Below are 16250 nucleotides of genomic sequence, written 5' to 3'. Positions count from 1 at the left end.
TAGGGGGTCATCAGCATCTATCATTTCCTTTGGGATAGGGCCTAGGCCGACCCTGGTGTGTCTTGGCTCGGGAACTATACCTCTATGTGGATTGGGCTCCCAAAGAACACACCCATGCTAGGCATAAGTACTGAATTACTACAGTAGGTCTTGTAGATTTCTGAGGTCTCTTCCTTGAAACCCAGGTTTCCAGGGTCTTGATCTGTCCTATGCTGGTATCCCAGCTATCAGTCTGGGGATCAAGAGCTCACCATTGTTCAGGTCAGCTGTTTCTGTGGGTTTCACTAGCCTGATCTGGACCCCTTTGCTCATCACTCGTTCTTCTCTGCAAATGGATTCCAGTTCAGTTCAGGGATTATCTGTTGGTGTCTGCTTCTACTTCCACAAGCTGCTGGATGAAGACTAAAGGAAGGCATAAAAGACAGACATCAATCTCATTATCAGGGGAGGGCATTTAAGGTAGCCTCTCCTCTGTTGCTTAGATTGTTAGTTGGTGTCATCTTTGTAGATCTCCAGACCTTTCCCTAGTGCCTGATTTCTCTGTAAACCTAAAATGTCTCCCTCTATTATGGTATCTCCTTTCTTGTTTTCTTTTGAGTCTTCCCCTGACTCAACCTTTCTGCTCCCTCATGTCCTCCTCACACCTCCTCTTCTCCCTTTCTCATTCTCCTAGTACCCTCCCCCTCCTCCTTGTTCCCAATTTTCTCAGGAGATCTTGACCCTTTCACCTTCTCCAGGGGACCACGTATGCTTTCTTAGGGTCCTCCTTGTTTACTAGCGTCTCTGGCATTGTGGATTTTAGGCAAGTAATCCTTTGTTCTATGTCTAAAATCCACATATGAGTGAGTACATACCATGTTTGTCTTTTTGTGATTGGGTGACCTTGCTCAGAATGGTTTCTTATATTTCCAACCATTTTCCTGCAAATTCCAAGATTCCATTGTTTTTTTCTGGTAAGTAGTACCACATTTTCTCTATCCATTCTTCAATTTTGGGGGCATCTAGGTTGCTTCCAGGTTCTGGCTATTACAAACAATGCTGCTATGAACATCGATGTCCTGGTTTTATGAATGTGCTTCTTTTGGGGATATGCCTAAGAGTGGGATTGCTGCATCTTGTGGTAGACTGATTCCCATTTTCCTGAGGAGTCACCATACTGATTTCCAAAGTGGCTGTACATGTTGGCACTCCTACCAGCATTTGAGGAGTGTTCCTCTTTCTCCATATCCTCTCCAGCATAAACTACCATTGGTGTATGCTGGATTGTAGAAGACTGCAGACAGTCCATGTCTATCACCCTGCACAAAACTTAAGTCCAAATGGATCAAGACCTTAACATCAATCCAGCCACACTGAACCTATTAGAAGACAACATGGGAAATACCCTTGAATTAATTGGAACAGGAGATCACTTTCTGAACATTAAACCAGTAGCACAGACACTGAAATTAACAATTGATAAATGGGACTTCCTGAAACTGAGAAGCTGTTGTAAGGCAAAGGACACAGTCAGCAAGACAAAATGGCAGCCCACAGACTGGGAAAAGATATTCACCAGGGCTGATATCCAAAATATACAAAGAACTCAAGAAGCTAGTCTCCAAAACACCAAACAATCCAATTAAAAAGTGGGGTACAGAACTAAATAGATAATTCTCAACTGAGGAATCTAAAATGGCTGAAAGGCACATAAGAAAGTGTTCAACATCCTTAGCCATCAGGGAAATGCAAATCAAAACAACTCTGAGATACCATCTTACTACCGTTAGAATGGCAAAAATCATTTTTATGTTCTATGCTTTGAATTTTATTTCTTAGTTCCTTAATGCCTCAACCCCATGCCTCCTATTTTGTTTGTCATATCCTCGGTGCTGTGTTCAATATTTTCAATCCTTCTTTCTGACTCATCAATAGCCATGAAACCCAAATAATCATTAGTAAAACACAACCTATAGGTGGGTGAGACCACAGCTTCTTAGTGAGAACTTCACTTCCCTCTGAGAATAAAAAGCATGGCTACCAGTACTACATACCCTTCTACCATCATTACTTCATGTCTGTTTCCTAGAAGATAAAAGCAAGAAAACAAGAGCACCTACCTTTCACTGTGAGCTCTGGGAGTCTAGAGTGTATAAATAATAATTTCTCAGCATAAAGCTTGGTATTGATATGCTATGTAAGATCTATTAAGTGTGCCTTTTAGCATGGAAAGAATCTCAATACAACAAATCTCAGTTTACCAGCTTCATAATTTAAAATTAGCTAGAGGCAATGACTTTTCAAGTTTTCCTTTCCCTTCTTTTCCTATTTTTCCTATAGAAGGACAGATGACTAAGCAGATTATTAAAGCAAAGTTTCTCCTAATTCTTGCTGTGACACAATACTCAAATCTCCCAAGACTCTGCCCCACTCTGCCTTGTAATCAGGCCAGTTCTTTGGAAACCTGTGCCTCATAAGAAATCAATAGCCATGGAGCAACTTTCATAAGATTTACTCACTCTCTTCTGAGGTAAATAGGCTCTGCCTAGCAGCTATTGTATTATGCCATTTCTAAGACTAGTTATTCACCCATGATGATACTACTACTTTTGTACATGGTAAACTAATATGAGTCATAACTGAGGTTCAGAACCAGATTCTGAGGAACTAATTATATATAATATGACTTGACACTCACACCATCACATGACTTTAAAACACACAAACAGTGATGGAAGAACTACAGTTCAGACTCTTTAATCATTGAGAGCAGTTATATTAAGAACTCTGTCAGTATCATTTTAGTTTATTCATGCACTAGATCATTTAAAACTTTTCCTATTGCTAATGTATAGATGATATTAACTAGTGGAAGCTATGTGACTTCTTTAGAGAACAACTCCTGAGAGTAGTATAAGTGGCATTCCTTGAAACACTAGCCCTGGAGAACCTGATATGCTTGGCAAAGACCTGTGAACTGTTTGCTGCATGATTCTGGCCATGACCCCAGGAGCCTGTGTACTACATGTGCTCCTTGCTTTCGCTATGCAAGCAATACTTCTGGTTGCACTAGCAAGTGGAAATTATTTCTACCACTCTGTGCCTGTCAGGGGACTCTATGGGACATTCATAAATGAGTGGATGGAAGATTGAGAGGCATTCTGATTGACCCCATACATTCTTAGGTGAAGTTGACCTTTAATTTGCTAAAACTGTATAGAATCACAAGAACTATGGTAAGGTGCCTATGTGCCATGAAAAACACATTTTTCCACCTGCTGAGTATTTTGTTTAATCCCAAGTCAATAACATACACAAAATATAAACAAGATGACTTGGGACCTTATAGAAGTTAATGGGAAATTGATATCAATATGTCATAAAGAGAGGATCTGAACTGGACTTTGAGGAATTAGTATGATTGGGATTGGGATAGAAATTCACGATGAGCCATGTGTAACATCTATCTAGAGGAGTGACTTGCAGAGGACATTTGAGAGTAGTAAGTACATTATTTTGATGAATTTGAAATTTAATATGGTATAATAGTAGTAAACAGGGTCTGAAGGGGAAAATTGGAATGAATTTTAAACACAGAAGTCAAAAATGAGGATCCAGTATTTTATGAAAGGAGAAATTTTAACATAATCATCTTTAAGTATTAGTGACTGAGAACAGTTTCTATTAATTCTTCATGTCAGCATACATATAGAAAACTGGAGAGTACTTGGGAGCTGAAGAAGGAACATGCCTTCATAGGGAAAAATGTCTTGTTACTTTACCTTGAAAATATTCTATAGAACAAGAGTTGTCAGAATATTTAATTCTCTAAAGGGAGATATTCCCACAGTCACTGACCTTAAAACTTTCATTTGAATGACTGAAGGAAGTAAAAATATTTGTAAATGACTCACAATTTACATGAAATAATATTATTTCCTTGGAATCAGAATGTATGTTTGATTAGCCATAAAATACACACAGGAAAAATGAATTACTTTATCTAAAGAGGTAATAGATAACTACACACACACCATGAATCAAACATTCCACCGAGAAATGATGTGATGACTGAGATTGCAAATGATATAAAAAGACAAGTAAGTGAAGTACTCCTGTAGCGGTCTTGAAGACACCATGGACAAGCTCCTTCTTGTTGCAGGTGAGTTAATAATCAGGCATAGAGCCTCAGTCTTACCTGACTCTCTCCTCACAGGATCTGACCAGGAAGGAATTTTGATATGACAGCTCTATGCTTTAACATTTACTGTTTGCCACCAAAAATTTTCTTTCCTTATTTAGTCTTTCCCTAGCTCTCATAAGTCCATAGATGAGAGAATACTTTTGCCCCCACTGCTACCACAGGCATCTCACTAATGTCTCACCTTCATTCAATGCTTCCTTTAAACTTCTTTTTTATTAGTCATTCATTGTCTTACTCTGCTTGTTTTATAGTACCTGCCTGAAATTCCACTTCTGTTTCTTTTCAAGTTGGTGTTCTGGTGATATTTTTTTTTTTTTTTGAGAGATCGACAACAGTAGAGTCTGAGAATCAGCTATCCAAATTTACTTTACTTTTCTCTTTTCTGAATTGTTTCACATCGTTCTATTTTATTAATGACTTAAATTGTCACATGAAGAGTCATTCTGTCATTCAAAACTTAGATTTTGGCATTTAAAGCCAAGTTGTTCACAATTTACCAGTTGCTCCAAATCTGTGCCCTGCATATTTTCTCGGCTTTAGAAACTTATTCAATTGACACTGAAGCTCATTGTCTAAAAGATTCACAGTAGGTTTGCTCTATTTTTTATGATAATTATTCAAACCTAAAATCTCAACACTCTAGAGGAACAGTTAGAACATACTAGAGTGGACGGCCAATCAGGGATACCTAGTGACAGACTCTGACTCAAAGAATAAAACAACAAAAAGAGGAAACATCCTCAAATCTAAATTGTTACTTTATAGCTAAAAATGGCATATGGAGCAAATTATCTGTCAAGGGCTTTTAATAGATGCTTCCAAATAATGGCCAAGGCTCCAGAAGGCATTGAATGATGTATTTTAGATGTTGTCTTGGCTGGGGGAATGTTTGACTCATTGCAGCTCTAGGGACTAGGGATCCTGAGTGTGTATGCTCACTAAATAAATTATCTAGTGAGTAAATTCATTCATTGTCACTGGCAGAGATAGTAGATATCAAGTTGTGTAAAAAAAAATGGGGGCTGGAGAGATGGCTCAGAGTTTAAGAGTACTAGCTGTTCTTCCATAGGTCCCGAGTACAATTTCCAATAACCAACCACATGTGGCTCACAACCATCTGAAATGAGATATGGTGCCTTCTTCTAGCCTGCAGACATATATGGAGGCATAATGTTGTATACATAATAAATAAATTAATCCTTTAAAAAATGACACATGAGATGTAAAATGAGGACATTACTAGGCTTTACTAATCAGTGTAGAGAATTTGAAAGGAATGATAACTTCAAGGTCCACACCTGTAAAGCCTATAGTTAGTAGGATGTGTTACAAAACTGGCAATTTGATCCTCATTGTTCTTGGAACTGATCCAGAGAAAATGTGTCTTCTCTCTCTCTAGGTTTGGCCATTGTTCTGAGTGCTCAGTTGGGTAAGTTATTGGCAAAAGCCTTGCTTTAATATTAGTCTCTAATCCTGAATAATTATTCCTAATGGGATCACCTGCTTGTCTTAAATTGTTTTAGTATTACTTTCTCATACTGGTTTATTGGCAAAAGATGTTATGAGATAATCTACTTGGCGGAAATGAAGGGGTTAAATTAGTGACTAATACACTCATATCAACTTTCACTGCTCCCCACTCTAATGAAATGCACTAAGAGTTTTGAAACTGGTAAATTCTGGGTGTAAGGGCTCATAAGATGGCTCCACTCTAAATTGACTAAAGGCCAGAGAGTTCAAAACTGTCCTTGGTAAGTCATATGACCTAAAGGTCAAAGACATTACTACAGTAGGATGTTTGATCTTGGCTTTTAGATTCTAATCTAAATAACAGACTTAGTCTGAGGTGTGGTTACCCATGACACTCAAGGCCAGGTAATGAGAAATTAAATAAGGTGTGATGACTGAATCCTTGGAGAATTGAGAAAGAAAAGTCTGTTTGTTCATATACATGATACCATGTTCCCCTTTTTGGTTAGGTACTTAAGATGGCAAAAATAAAATTTGTGGTGTTTAGTATTGACTGAATCTGCCCTCCTGACATTTATTCTGTGTCCCCATCTTTTCTGTTAATGTTTTTAACTAACTTTCTTCAATCCACAGTACCCCTCTCAGGTACAATTGGTGGGTTAGTCAGCTGAATTCTGACTGTAACCCCACAAAGACAGCTTCCCAAATCTGAGTTTTACAGGAATAGTTAACTTGTTTTCTCAAGAGGCTCCAAAGTTTAATCATGATTTGACTGTGAATCTGCACACTTCATGAAGAAATGTACAATTATTAATTTGAATAATTCAGTATAACCAATGAATTAATAATAGCAAGAGGAAGAGGGCATGCAAAATTGTTAGCAAGCTCACTGGAATCTACATGAGGCCATTGTTCTGACAACTTTCCACAGGTTCTGCCTACCAGTTGATGTGCTATTATACCAGGTGGGCCAAGGACCGGCCTGATGTGGGGAGTTTCAAACCTGGTGACATTGACCCTTACCTGTGCACTCACATAATCTATGCCTTTGCTGGGATGCAGAACAATGAGATCACCACAATAAGCCCAGAGGACTTGAAGGAGTATGAAGCTCTAAATAACCTGAAAACCAGGTAAGAGAAGGACCAGGTAAGAGATACCTGGTTTGGTATTTATCTGTCAATGGTTGCCACATCCCAATGCATCTTTAAATGTAGGTCAGAATCAAAGTGCTTGAGCTCACAATCTGCCAATGTATTTTTCTTGAATTTTAAATTGAGACAGAGAGTTATTTTTGTGTATCAACTTTGATTGCTGCTTATAGTACAGAATGGCTCATCACACCATTAGCATATGTGTTACCTCACCTACTTCTATTGAACATGGTAAGAGTGCTTCTTATCCAATGTTATTGTCATATTCTTCACATCTTATTAATGTTTACCATGTTTTCCCCATTCTCTCTCTTTGTACCATTTTCTAAATATCAGCATTCTACTTTCTCATGCTATGTGTCTGAACATTTTAGTTTGTATTTATAAGTCAGACCATATTTTATTTGTCTATCAGTCACCTTTAGAACATAATAAAATGTCCAACTAACTCACAAATGGAGTTCCAAACACAGCCTGCATTCATTTTACAGTCAAATAGTATTGCAGGCTTTATGAATTGTACACCATCTCTCCATTTCCAATGCAAGATACTTTCTGCCATAATCATATGTTGTGTTTTGTAAAAAATGCTACACTTCCTGTCCAGTGCTCTTATTCTTTGTAAAGAAAATGATTCCATATAAACTAAGCGCTGCAGATGCTGGGTTATGTGGTAATTTTATCTTTCTGAAGGATCCCCACAGTGCTTTCCCATGTGACTATTGTTGTACAAATGTTTTTGAATTCATACCCATGATAAAATTGGTCATCTTCACCTTTATTGAGAGGTCATCTCAATGTGGTTGTAATCTAATTGTTTCTCTCAAAAATGCATAAGGTTGATTTTCATTCACCTGTTAGGTTTCATCTTTTGAGAAATGTGTATCTTTGGTCACTTTTGCAATGATGATCTATTTCTTTATATGTAGTTTATTCCATTCCTGATATCTATATTCAAATTAATACCTTATCATTGTATAATATATTTTCACCCAGCTTAATGTAATTTCTTTCCGCAGATGATTTCTCTCTAACTCTAATGTCTTCTCACAACTGCTGATCTTCATTATTTGAAAGCCAATGTTTCAAAACATCTATTTCCATGAATGTACACTTCCATCAGAATTTTCTGTATTTATTTATGGTGGATGAAATTTAGTAAAGCTAAAAGAATCTGTCATTTTATGTGATCAGGAAGAATATGAGCTAACTATGGTTCTAATTTTTGGCACAGAAATGCAGTCAGCACACTACATAGAACACTTGAGTTGAGAACCTTACTTTAAATCCTTGCACTAGCTAGGCAGTGGCGGTGCATACCTTTAATCCCAGCACTGGGGAGGCAGAGGCAGGTGGATCTCTATGTGTTTGAGACTAGCCTGGTCTACAAGAGCTAGTTTCAGGTCAGCCTCCCAAGTCACAGAGAAACCCTGTCTCAAAAAAAAAAAAACACCATGCACAAAACATATAACAAAGAATTTTAGTATAAAATTTTCAGAGACAATGGAAAATTGTATTGAGATGGGATTATTCTTCCTGGTATCGCACTACTAAATAAAACAAGGAATGTACAAATCATACTGCAACTGTTTTTATATTTCTCTTTTTCTGTGATCTTTAAGGAAAATGGAGTTGAAAACTCTCCTCGCCATTGGAGGCTCAGATTTTGGATCTATGACGTAAGTTCTACACACATAGCCTATTGCTTTTTGTTAAAGTAACCTAACGGTGGCAACACAATCGATTTCCATTACTTCACATTTTTAGAAGGGTGTTAAGAATACTCATTTGGAAAATAGGTTAAGTTCTAATTTATTTCACTAGAAGCTCAACTTAGATAGAATGTGCTCTTACAGGTCCATGTGTGTCTTTCACAAGTTCTAATTAATTTGTGTATTCTGTCTGCCATCCTCTGAATGTTAGTTACCTACTACAGAGAGATGTTTCTTAAAAAAATAAAATCCTCCAGGTCAGAGGAGTGTCATTTACTTACTGCTCTGTCCATCATTTGGGAACTGAATTGAGGGTCCTCACAGAGAAGAAACATACTTTGAGTTATCATGAACTAGAGTGTATTTGAAGATGGTATATGATTGATTGACAAGGATGGAAAGCTATTAAAAGTGAAGGGGCAATGTTACAGTAGTTATGGCAGGGATCACAAAACAAAGGAGATGCTGAAGTTGTAAGGCTAACAGGTGATTTGCAAGGGGAGACTGGAAACAAACCAAAGAGCCTTGGAGAACAACACAGAATCTGAAATGAGCTTCAAACTGTCTTAATCCAATGTGGTATTTTCACACAAATCTTCATCTTCCTTTGGTCTCTTTAAGGTTCAGTGCCATGGTGTCTACTGCTCAGAACCGTCAGACTTTCATTAAGTCAGCCATCAAATTCCTTCGCCATTACAATTTTGATGGGCTGAACCTGGACTGGCAGTACCCGGCATCTCGTGGAAGCCCACCTAAGGACAAGCATCTCTTTAGTCTCCTGGTGAAGGTAGGGGAATCAGGAGATGTCTTTAGTCCTGGAAGATTCAAAGTCTCTTCTTTCCATGGAGAACTGGGTTGTTCTAGAATAAAATAAAACAAACTTGAATTAATAATTATAGATTCTTACCATTGCAAAGGCTCTGAAATATCATTCATTGATTCAACAAGCATGTGGGACCACACAACAACACATGCATGTGTAGAATGATAATAGATCTTCATATGTTGTCTATTGTATGAAATCCAGAATCATTATGATCTCTATGTTACAGACAAATAACTAATATGCTGAAAGAGCTGTAGTAAATTTGCCAGAATCACTCAGATAACAGGATCATCTTTACCAGTTTTGTTTCTCTACGGAGTTCTAGCCTCATAACAATTACATCAGAACATGTATTACGACTGAATGTGTTAGACTAGATGCTAGGTAATAAGTACAGGCTAAAGATGAAAATAAAGAAGGATCTTTTGCTTCTAGTTGTTCTCATCTGAGGTATAACACTATCATCTAGAAAACAATTGAAGTGCATCCTGGTGATGTCCATGAAAGGACTTAATAGGGTACTAAAGAAAGGAAATTATCTGAGTATCTGACTGTGTGCCAAGAAGGATTAAAAAACACTTCTGGGAAAGTGGTGCTTGAATTTATGCTGGGCAAATAGCTATTGTCATAAAATTGGTAAGGATGGGTCTGTCACAAAAAGTGATAGAAACTAATGAAAAAGTTACCTAATGAGTTTATAAATGTGGCAATTTCTGATTGTGTGGGAACTTTAGTTTTAGATGAAGATATATAATTCTCCTATTCTCCTGCAAGAACATGGGGTACTTTGAGGGGTTGTAGACAGTGGGGAAATATGATGGGATTTGGTATTTTGAGTGATTATTATGATATTAACTAAAAATAGAGTGAGTAGACAAAGATTCAATAGAAAACCATTAAAGTAATTTATAGGACCTGTGATCAAGACAAAAGAAAATGGTTTCACAAGATCTAAGGACGGCATGTAGATAGAGAAGATAAAAACATGGGGTCATTTTGTGTTAGAGATGAGAAAATATCCCAAATTTTAGACATAAATTATCATATCAGAGAACATTTCTTTGTTGAGAGTAAAATATAAAATATTTCCTTTGTAGTGGGAACTGATCATTCTAACTATGAACATAGTGAAAGTAAAGTATAAAAACTGAAAGGATGATGACAATGGACTTCGTATTTTAGGACTTCACTTGACTGTTTGGACATTCTCAAGAAGCAGGGGGTGGGGATGATCATCAAGCAAAAAAAAAAAAGAATAATAACCCAAGATTGGGGAAATTTTGTTTTTATACTATACTTATTCCCTTTTATGATACTTCTATAAAAAAGAAAAACTTTGATTATTTGTTTATTTAATTTTTGACCAATTGGTCTACCAGTGATCTACACAGCTTCACTCAGCAAGAGATTCTTTTCAACAACCTTCTAACCACTAGATATTTCCCCAAGCTCTGAAGAGTTTCACTATTACATGTCCATTAAATGGTAGGTAGCTTCTATTGAGTGGTTATGGCATGAATAATAATATGGAACAAACTTATGTGCAAAATTTACAATTTTGAGCCATGTTTTCTAATTAATTTCTCTTCATAGGACAAAATTAAATTTCAAATGACAAACATCAGTCGTCATTTTTATTCACTTAATATATGGAGAAAGCTTAAATAATCTTTCCTTTGCTTCTTCATCCAATAAAGTAATCTTATCATTTGATCTCCTTGCCACATGGCCAATTCTGGACACACACTTAGAAACAGTTTCTGGAAACCCCAAAGTCAGCAATGAGAGAGAACACAAGGATTGTCACTAAGAAGAGTCGCATGGAATCTAGGCAGATTACAACAGGCACACAATTTAACCCGTGAGTCACACAGTTCTTGCCACCTCCCACTTCATCAACACATTTTGGACTGCTGTGGGACCAATCCACTCAGCAATGGCAGCAGCTCTCCATGGCACTCCAAAAAGGTGAAGGGCACTGCTAAAAGTCATTTTCAGAGAGTTAAATACAAGAAAAGCTCTGACCACACATTGGGGCCTGGATACTGACCACTAAAACTGACTAGATGTTTGACTTGGTAATATTTTTAAATGTCTATGCATGTTTGGAAGCCATATATTAAATTGTAGCATTTAATCTCCAGAATTTGTTGAGGTAATAACAAATAGTAAATTAAGAGAAAATCAGAGAATGTGTATTAAAATAATTTAAGTCTATATACATTTATTGTGAAAAGAACTGAAATAAAGGTGAAATAAAAACATCATTTTTTAGGAGATACGAGATGCTTTCGAGAAAGAATCTTTAGAGCAACACAAGACTAGGCTGTTAATCACTGCCACAGTAGCTGGAATCATCAAGATCATTGAGGATGGGTACAAGATCCCTGATCTGTCACAGTAAGTGGGACCCCATACTCACAAATTCTGTGGATATTTACACAGAACACACTCATTCCCAGTCTTCCTTGGTGCTCTAAAATCTCTGATTATAGGCCTAATAAATAGAGTGTTTTGCTTATATTGGCCACAATAACATTACTCAGCCTGAATTTGATTGAAGTTTCAAATAAGGTTTTCATTTATTCTTTAAATATTTCATACATTTATTTTGCATATTTTAATTAAAATTATTAAAAAATGCCTCCCCAGAAATTCACCTCATGCATTATAACTGCTATCTCACTGAGTTCCATTTTTTGTTTTGAGTTGTTTATGTCCTTACCATTATTTTAATCCAATCAGATTTGCCATTATGTGCATGATTGTGGGGTTATCCTTAGTTTGACAGACACATAACTGTAGCAAGATGCACATGGGAGTTTGAGTTTATTTCTGTCAGAAGCATTAAAATACCAATAGCTTCCTTACCAAGTTTAACACATGGAATGGTCAATGTTTTGATTTTAGCTGATTGATAATTGGTAAATTTTGTGATATGTAGGGTCTATCTGAAAGTATGACTATATTGGGTTTTCTCCACCCACCAGGTTGCACAACACTTTTTGACATGATGTAGTCTTGCCAACAGGAAAACAGTTTTTCATTGTCATTTTCAGGATATCCCTCTAGTTTTCAGTTAATTTGTTTCCAACTCAACAATCAGATCTTAGCATTCTGTTACACTGAGCAGCAATGTTACAGTGAGCAGTGGTGTTACAGGGAGCATCAAAGGCAAAAGGCAACATGGTTGGTTGTGATGCCTACATGACCAGTAGCATGTAGGGAGGTCTCCCCTACCTAACACAGACTCACTCATTTAATAAACTAAGATTATTTTGTGTCCATGCTGCATACTTCTGCTCAAACTCCTTTTTGTGTTTCTTATTTTTAGTTAGCTTACAAGTTTGTTGGTTGGCAGATATCTTCTTTCTGTATTATTTATTTTATTATAAGTCACTCTCTTTCCCCACATCTCTACTCTGACTTAAAAATATTTCACATATAAATCAAAACCCTTTCAATTCTCCTGTGTTTTTTTAATCCACCTGGATTAATTTCTTACTTGAGTAGAAGAATGTAACTTTCAACATAGGATTTTCCAGAACCTTTCCTTAAAGTTAAAAAGAAATTAGAAAAGGGGAGTAGACAAGGTAGCAAATTAAAAATCTTGATGGATTGGGAGGTTTTACAACTAAGCTTTTAGAAATTGACCAAAGGAAGAATGATTCTTACAACTTTCTTTTTTTCCAGGTCCCTTGATTACATTCAGGTCATGACATATGATCTCCATAGCTACCAGGATGGCTACACTGGAGAAAACAGTCCCCTCTACAAATATCCAGAGGACCATGGCATTTATGCCTACCTCAATGTGGTAAGCTTGGATAACCTCAAATAAAAATGGGAAATGCCTAATATCTTAGGAGAGTCAAGCACAAAATAAACACTAGCTGAGATAATTCAGTCCTTTTAAACCACTTAGCATATCTGAAAAACTGTAGTCAGCAATATATTTGGAAAATCCCATCTAATTAATTTTTCACTAGTATCATACAATCTGTGCTGCCAGAGCAGGAAGCTAACCCAAATAAGCACAGACCATCACCTGTTTTGACTATAAATTTACTTCGGTTACTGCAGGATTACATCATGACCTATTGGAAGAACCATGGGGCTGACCCTAAGAAGCTCATTGTTGGATTCCCAGCCTATGGACAAACCTTCACACTGAGTGACCCCTCTAACAATGGACTCCGTGCCCCTACCATTGGTGCTGGCCCTCCAGGGAAGTACACAAATAAAGCAGGATTATGGGCCTACTATGAGGTCAGTGGATTATTGTAGAGTGGTCAATGAATAGCAGGCCCAGGTCTTTATCTGGGTGCTAAAATACGCTGAAAATGGATGTTCATTATATGCAGTGCTATCACCTAAGCTGAGTGACCATTCCAAATTGTTATACTTTTATCATATTTCTTTATTAATAATTAATAGAAGTTCTTTAGGACATACAAGATTCCTTCATGCAAGAGATCAGTGGTACTTAACCTTCCTAATGCTGTGATCCTATTATTTAGTTCCTCATGTGTTGTTACCTTCAACCAAAGTATTATTTTGTTGCTACTTCATAACTACAAATTTGCTACTGTCATGAATCATAATGTAAATATCTGATATGCAGGATATCTGATATATGACTAGTCTGGGTGCCAGTAACTACAGGTTGAAAACATAAGTCATACCCTTAGGTCTACTAATAAGACTATAGACATTCCATGAAAAGTTATTTATCATCCCCTGTAGGAATTTGATGGATGCTGAAATGACAGGCAAAAATAGGAACAACATGTCTATATATGAAATTATTTTTATCTTTACAATTCCTCTGTGGCCCAACTTTATTTGATAAGCTGGCTCTTGGGTTCAGTTTCTAGCAATACATATAAAAAGGATAAAATACTGAGAGTATACATGCAACTATTACTGTGATCCTGTTTCTTCAAATTGCAGGACCTGGCACAGGAGAATTACAAGTTTGAAGACTGTCTTAGGTATAGACTGAGATTCTGTCAAAATGTAAAACTGTAAAAAGAACTGTAGATACATCTCAGTTGTAGATAATTTATGTAGCTTGAGTATCACCTGTATGTATGCCATGCCTACCTAGAGTAAAAGAGAACATTGCCTCTTATTTTATTTTAAGACAAATAAAGCTCATAATAAAATGGACTTAAAACCCACAAAGAATGGAAAGAAATAAAAACAAAGTGTATGCTATTATTCTTTCTTGGTATTGATATTTAAATATTTGAATCTGTTGAATATTTAAAGATTTGCTACTTCCTGAATCATGGAGCCACTGAGGAATGGAATGCCGCTCAGGAAGTTCCCTATGCTTTTAAGGACAGAGAATGGGTTGGCTATGATAATCCCGCCAGCTTCCAGATGGAGGTAATTTTAGTCAATTGGTTGTGCCGAGATCTCATTTCTGACTCACAGGAATCAAGTAACTCATGTCCTCTGTTTTTACAGGCTCAGTGGCTCAAGGAGAACAACTTTGGAGGTGCCATGGTCTGGCCTCTGGACATGGATGACTTCACTGGTTCATTCTGTAACCAGGGAAAGTTTCCTCTGACCACTGCCTTAGCAAAAGCTCTCAATGTCCAGGGTCAAAGTAAGTGACAGCATGGATATATTGGTATGCAATGCCCTTCATCAATGAAAGGTAGTCTTGATAGTTTCTTCTCCACATCCCAGAGAGCATTTTCCCATTTTATCTGTGGGAACTTTCCTAGATGAGAGAAAGTTTCTGACCTTTGCAAACCTCTTCATTCCTATAATTTATAATACACATTTATATGAAACATGTACTACATTTTGTTTTGAGTGAGGTGTTCCGTATCTACTAAGTCTTCAAGGCATAAGAGTCCACAGCATCTTTAGTCACTTTAAATTTTCCAATCTTTCACTCTTTAAGGATCTCCATTAGAATTTATGTATGCCCCCTTGGGGATTTTTGTCAGAAAAACTTCAACAATGCTCCAATGCATGACTGTATACATATACTCTCTGATACACCACATCTAATGAGGTTTTTTTAATCAAACTCAGTTGCTTACTGGGTATTCAGGAAGTATTGTTAATGGAAAAGAAGTAAATTTAATTGCTCTCAAATAGGCAATGAAGACTTGGGAATGTAATAAAAGCTGATTTTTGTGGTAAGTTTCCCTAACAGCCAAGTCTGTATTTGTCTTGTGATCTAACTTCAGAAACTATGAAGTTAACTACATCTCCAGTTCATGAAGTTGTTATCTTAGTACTTCTCTTCCTTTCTATTTATTGATTTCCTTCTCTCCAGGATCACATTTTGGCCTTTTTCTTTATGTTTCAGGCTATAAGGCAACTTGTCGTGAGGAGCTTTAACCTGTAATTGTTCTTTAAGACATGAGAATAATTGCAAGATCAGCAGCTTTGGGGCAGTGGTTTACATGTCAACCTCCCATAAAAAATAACATAAGTAGCTTCCAATCCTATCTGAATTGAATCACAGACCAACACAACTGTCATGTGGGTCTTGTGCTCAGCACCAACTGTGATTGCAACAAGGCATGGTCTTCAACTGTCAGCTTTGTGCAAGCTCTGAACATCCTCCCATGCTTCTCCTTAAGCCATCCATTTCCTGCCTAGCATTTATAAATAAAATTCACATTCAAATCATGAGCATCTATTGGGTTTTGTGTGTTATTTGGATTAAATCCTTTCTTGGTGTGAAATGCTCTCTGCTCAGAGGTGGTAGTGGTAAAAGAGGCTGTGTGAATAATGGTAGATCTAATTTGCCTTCTGTTTTCTATCTGCATCCTTGATTCTGTAGGAAATTGAGAGTTATGGGATAATACTTGATGTTTTATAAAGGTTTAGAATGCAGGAAGAAGTGTCTATTCCATGTTGACCATACTTTATCT

General features: G+C 36.9%; 1 protein-coding gene across 1 annotated transcript; it reads left to right on the top strand.

Moving 5' to 3' along the window:
* Positions 1–4116: 4116 nt before the first annotated feature.
* LOC113839123 (chitinase-like protein 4) lies at positions 4117–14962 on the top strand (the record flags this gene model as incomplete). The annotated part of the gene is made up of 10 exons (XM_035453878.1): positions 4117–4141; positions 5583–5612; positions 6585–6786; positions 8430–8486; positions 9141–9306; positions 11621–11745; positions 13039–13162; positions 13429–13614; positions 14620–14739; positions 14821–14962. Coding segments are annotated over exons 1-10 (1177 nt in total), but the record flags the coding sequence as incomplete, so codon positions are not given.
* Positions 14963–16250: the final 1288 nt, after the last annotated feature.

Source organism: Cricetulus griseus, unplaced genomic scaffold (genome assembly GCF_003668045.3).
Source record: "Cricetulus griseus strain 17A/GY unplaced genomic scaffold, alternate assembly CriGri-PICRH-1.0 unplaced_scaffold_52, whole genome shotgun sequence".
Lineage (NCBI taxonomy): Eukaryota > Metazoa > Chordata > Mammalia > Rodentia > Cricetidae > Cricetulus > Cricetulus griseus.
Note: the sequence above shows the minus strand (reverse complement) of the source record. Positions and strands in the feature narration are given on the sequence as shown.